This window comes from Procambarus clarkii, chromosome 21, assembly GCF_040958095.1.
Source record: "Procambarus clarkii isolate CNS0578487 chromosome 21, FALCON_Pclarkii_2.0, whole genome shotgun sequence".
Classification (NCBI taxonomy): Eukaryota; Metazoa; Arthropoda; class Malacostraca; order Decapoda; family Cambaridae; genus Procambarus; species Procambarus clarkii.
The window spans coordinates 37784436-37788115 of record NC_091170.1 but is presented as its reverse complement, the minus strand read 5'-3'; the positions used below and the strand labels follow the sequence as shown (position 1 = coordinate 37788115).

The 3680-nt window shown below is 46.0% G+C and overlaps 1 protein-coding gene across 1 annotated transcript; it reads left to right on the top strand.

Moving 5' to 3' along the window:
* The first annotated feature begins 789 nt into the window (after nt 1-789).
* Nucleotides 790-1452, top strand: LOC138367273 (UDP-3-O-acylglucosamine N-acyltransferase-like). The gene has a single exon (XM_069328690.1). The coding sequence runs from the start codon at nt 790-792 to the stop codon at nt 1450-1452; it is 663 nt and encodes a 220-aa protein (XP_069184791.1).
* The last annotated feature ends 2228 nt before the right edge of the window (nt 1453-3680 follow it).

Genomic DNA, 3680 nt, shown 5'->3' with positions numbered 1-3680 from the left:
AACAGGCTACAAAATTTCCTCTCAATTTTCAGAACCCGAGAGAGAGCAGAGCCCTGCAAACACAAACTGAAACTGTCTCTATTTTCCGCTTGTTACAACTGTAATAAAGTTGTTACATCTTGGCTTAACGTGCTTATGACGTATTAGAATGTTGTTACAACTTGCTATATTGGTTGTTATAACTGGTTAGGAGGTGTTAAAACTTGTTCGAACGTTGTACCAACGTCGTAGTTTCGGTGTGTGTTTGGCGGGAGGTTACACAATTCATTCTTTCACCGTTGGAGTTATACCAAGCGACTCGCACCACCACCACTCCGAGTGCTAGCAACATTAGTGAGACCTCCTGCACTACCTCGGGCTACATATTGTAACACAGGTGCTTTTGGTGCTATGTTAAGCTTTTGGTGCTATGTTAAGCTTTTGGTGCTATGTTAAGCTTTTGGTGCTATGTTATGCTTTTGGTGCTATGTTAAGCTTTTGGTGCTATGTTAAGCTTTTGGTGCTATGTTAAGCTTCTGGACACAAGAGCACTCGGCGCAACTGGGATTTTTATTTTTTTAAATCATTCGTAATGACTTGGCGTTTTCCACTGATAATTCCCTCCCTAATTCCCTCCACCCCCACCGCTCGAAAAGTCTCTCCCCTCCACCATTTCCCCCTCCCACCTCCCTCTTCCCCGCCTTCTTAATGGCTTTCATTACATTATTTAACTCTTCCTTACATCACTTGTTGCCTCAGGTCCAAAACTAAAGCTAACAGGAGCATGGGAACTAACATGAGCATAGGAACATGAGCATAGGAACTAACATGAGCATAGGAACTAACATGAGCATAGGAACTAACAGGAGCATAGGAACTAACAGGAGCATAGGAACTAACATGAGCATAGGAACTAACAGGAGCATAGGAACTAACATGAGCATAGGAACTAACATGAGCATAGGAACTAACATGAGCATAGGAACTAACATGAGCATAGGAACTAACATGAGCATAGGAACTAACATGAGCATAGGAACTAACAGGAGCATAGGAACTAACAGGAGCATAGGAACTAACATGAGCATAGGAACTAACAGGAGCATAGGAACTAACATGAGCATAGGAACTAACATGACCATAGGAACTAACAGGAGCATAGGAACTAACATGAGCATAGGAACTAACAGGAGCATAGGAACTAACATGAGCATAGGAACTAACATGAGCATAGGAACTAACAGGAGCATAGGAACTAACATGAGCATAGGAACTAACATGAGCATAGGAACTAACATGAGCATAGGAACTAACAGGAGCATAGGAACTAACATGAGCATAGGAACTAACATGAGCATAGGAACTAACAGGAGCATAGGAACTAACATGAGCATAGGAACTAACAGGAGCATAGGAACTAACATGAGCATAGGCACTAACAGGAGCGTAGGAATTAACCGGAGCCTAGAATAAAACTCCCAAAAATAAAGGAATGAGTGATATATAATGCTCACACCCTCACCCATTATGTTCTTGAGTGCCCGTTCATTACTGTATATAGAAACACTGAGATAAGGACTGTTCCCGAACTAATAGCCTGGATGTGTCACAACGGAGTGACGATATTCTGGAGATAAGAATTTTGCACCAAGATTGTTACTTTTGTTGAAGTGTGTGAATGTCCCTTGTCTGAGTACCGAGTCATAGACGTATTTGTGTGTACGTCTCGTAACTTACTTCATGTGTACAGCACGAAATGTGTTTATCACGATAAATGTTGATAAATGTGATAAATGTTTAGCACTCACAATGTTCCGAAATATGTTGATTGTGATAAAATAAATTTATATATATATATATATATATATATATATATATATATATATGGGGGTCCACTGCTGCCCAGGGGATAGGCCTGGGGGTCCACTGCTGCCCAGGGGATAGGCCTGGGAGTCCACTGCTGCCCAATGAGGTGTACAATTAAAGTTATATCCTCTACCGAGCCACTTAAAGCTATATACCTGAGGAGAGGAAATAACTCTGATGTCTCTCATGCCTTGAAAGGTGCACAAAATTATCACCTAATGACGGACGTCTTAGGCTCACCCTCATCAGGTGGTGGTGGGTGGAGGTGATGGGTGGAGGTGCGAATAGTGGTGGTGGAGGTGCGAATAGTGGTGGTGGTGGTGGTGGTGGTGTCTGTGGGTGGAGGCGGAAGGCAGGTAAGCCACAGTGGAGTGGTGGTGGTGTGTGCCTATTACACACACACCCGCCGCTAATGTCCTCCATAACTCCATTATATCCCGACACCCCCACACACCCAGGTGGCTGGGCCAAGGTGTGCTGCGTCTGGGCGAGGCGCTGGTGAGGCGCCAGCTGAAGAAGAAAGGAAAGGGGGGGGGGGGGGTAGATGAGGGGCTGGAAAAGTAGATGATGGGCTGGGAAGGTAGATGAGGGGCTGGGAGAGGTAGATGAGGGGCTGGAAAAGTAGATGATGGGCTGGGAAGGTAGATGAGAGGCTGGGAGGGGTAGATGAGAGGCTGGGAGGGGTAGATGAGAGGATGGGAGGGGTAGGAGGAGGGGCTGGGAGGGGTAGAGGAGGGGCTGGGAGGGGTAGAGGAGGGGCTGGGAGGGGTAGAGGAGGGGCTGGGAGGGGTAGAGGAGGGGCTGGGAAGGTAGATGAGGGGGCTGAAAAGGTAGATGAGGGGCTGGGAAGGGTAGATAATGGGCTTGGAGGGTAGATAATGGGCTTGAAGGTTATATGATGGGCTGGACATGTAGACATGCTATTTCATATAGCCATAACATGGATTGCTAGGAGGGGAAAACAGCTGAAAAAGATAGCAAGAACGTTATCATTTACAGAGAAACGTCTAATCACAAACACACAAGCTAGCGTTTCAACACGTGAGATTTTTTACATTGTTTTAGCGTAACCAAATAATGGAATCTTACTTTGTTTGAATTGTTTACACAACGAGTTCCATAACCCCGCCTTAAGAATCCCTGTAACAGAAGATATATAATAACGACACATGATTTATCAAGAGGAATTGTTCAGATCGATCGAAGAAATACAAGCCAAGACAGAGCTACAGCAGGTCTATTGAGCCAAGACAGAGCTACAGCAGGTCTATTGAGCCAAGACAGAACTGCAACAGGTCTATTGAGCTACGCGAGTCTGCTGTAGTTGTACCCAGCGTCGTCACCCTCACTTGACAGGGTTGTCAACATTACAGCAACAACCGTCACCCTCACTTGACAGGGTTGTCAACATTACAGCAACAACCCCACACGTTCGTTAGTCGCGTTACCTGACAACCCTTTCCAGTGTGTGCTACCTTCAGTGTGTGTGTGCAGTGTGTGCTACCTTCAGTGTGTGTGTGCAGTGTGTGCTACCTTCAGTGTGTGTGTGCAGTGTGTGCTACCTTCAGTGTGTGTGTGCAGTGTGTGCTACCTTCAGTGTGTGTGTGCAGTGTGTGCTACCTTCAGTGTGTGTGTGCAGTGTGTGCTACCTTCAGTGTGTGTGTGCAGTGTGTGCTACCTTCAGTGTGTGTGTGCAGTGTGTGCTACCTTCAGTGTGTGTGTGCAGTGTGTGCTACCTTCAGTGTGTGTGTGCAGTGTGTGCTACCTTCAGTGTGTGTGTGTGCAGTGTGTGCTACCTTCAGTGTGTGTGTGCAGTGTGTGCTACCTTCAGTGTG

Coding starts and splice junctions, on each gene's coding strand:
- LOC138367273 (XM_069328690.1), top strand. CDS start 790: ATGAGCATAGGAACTAACATGAGCATAGGAACTAACATGAGCATAGGA.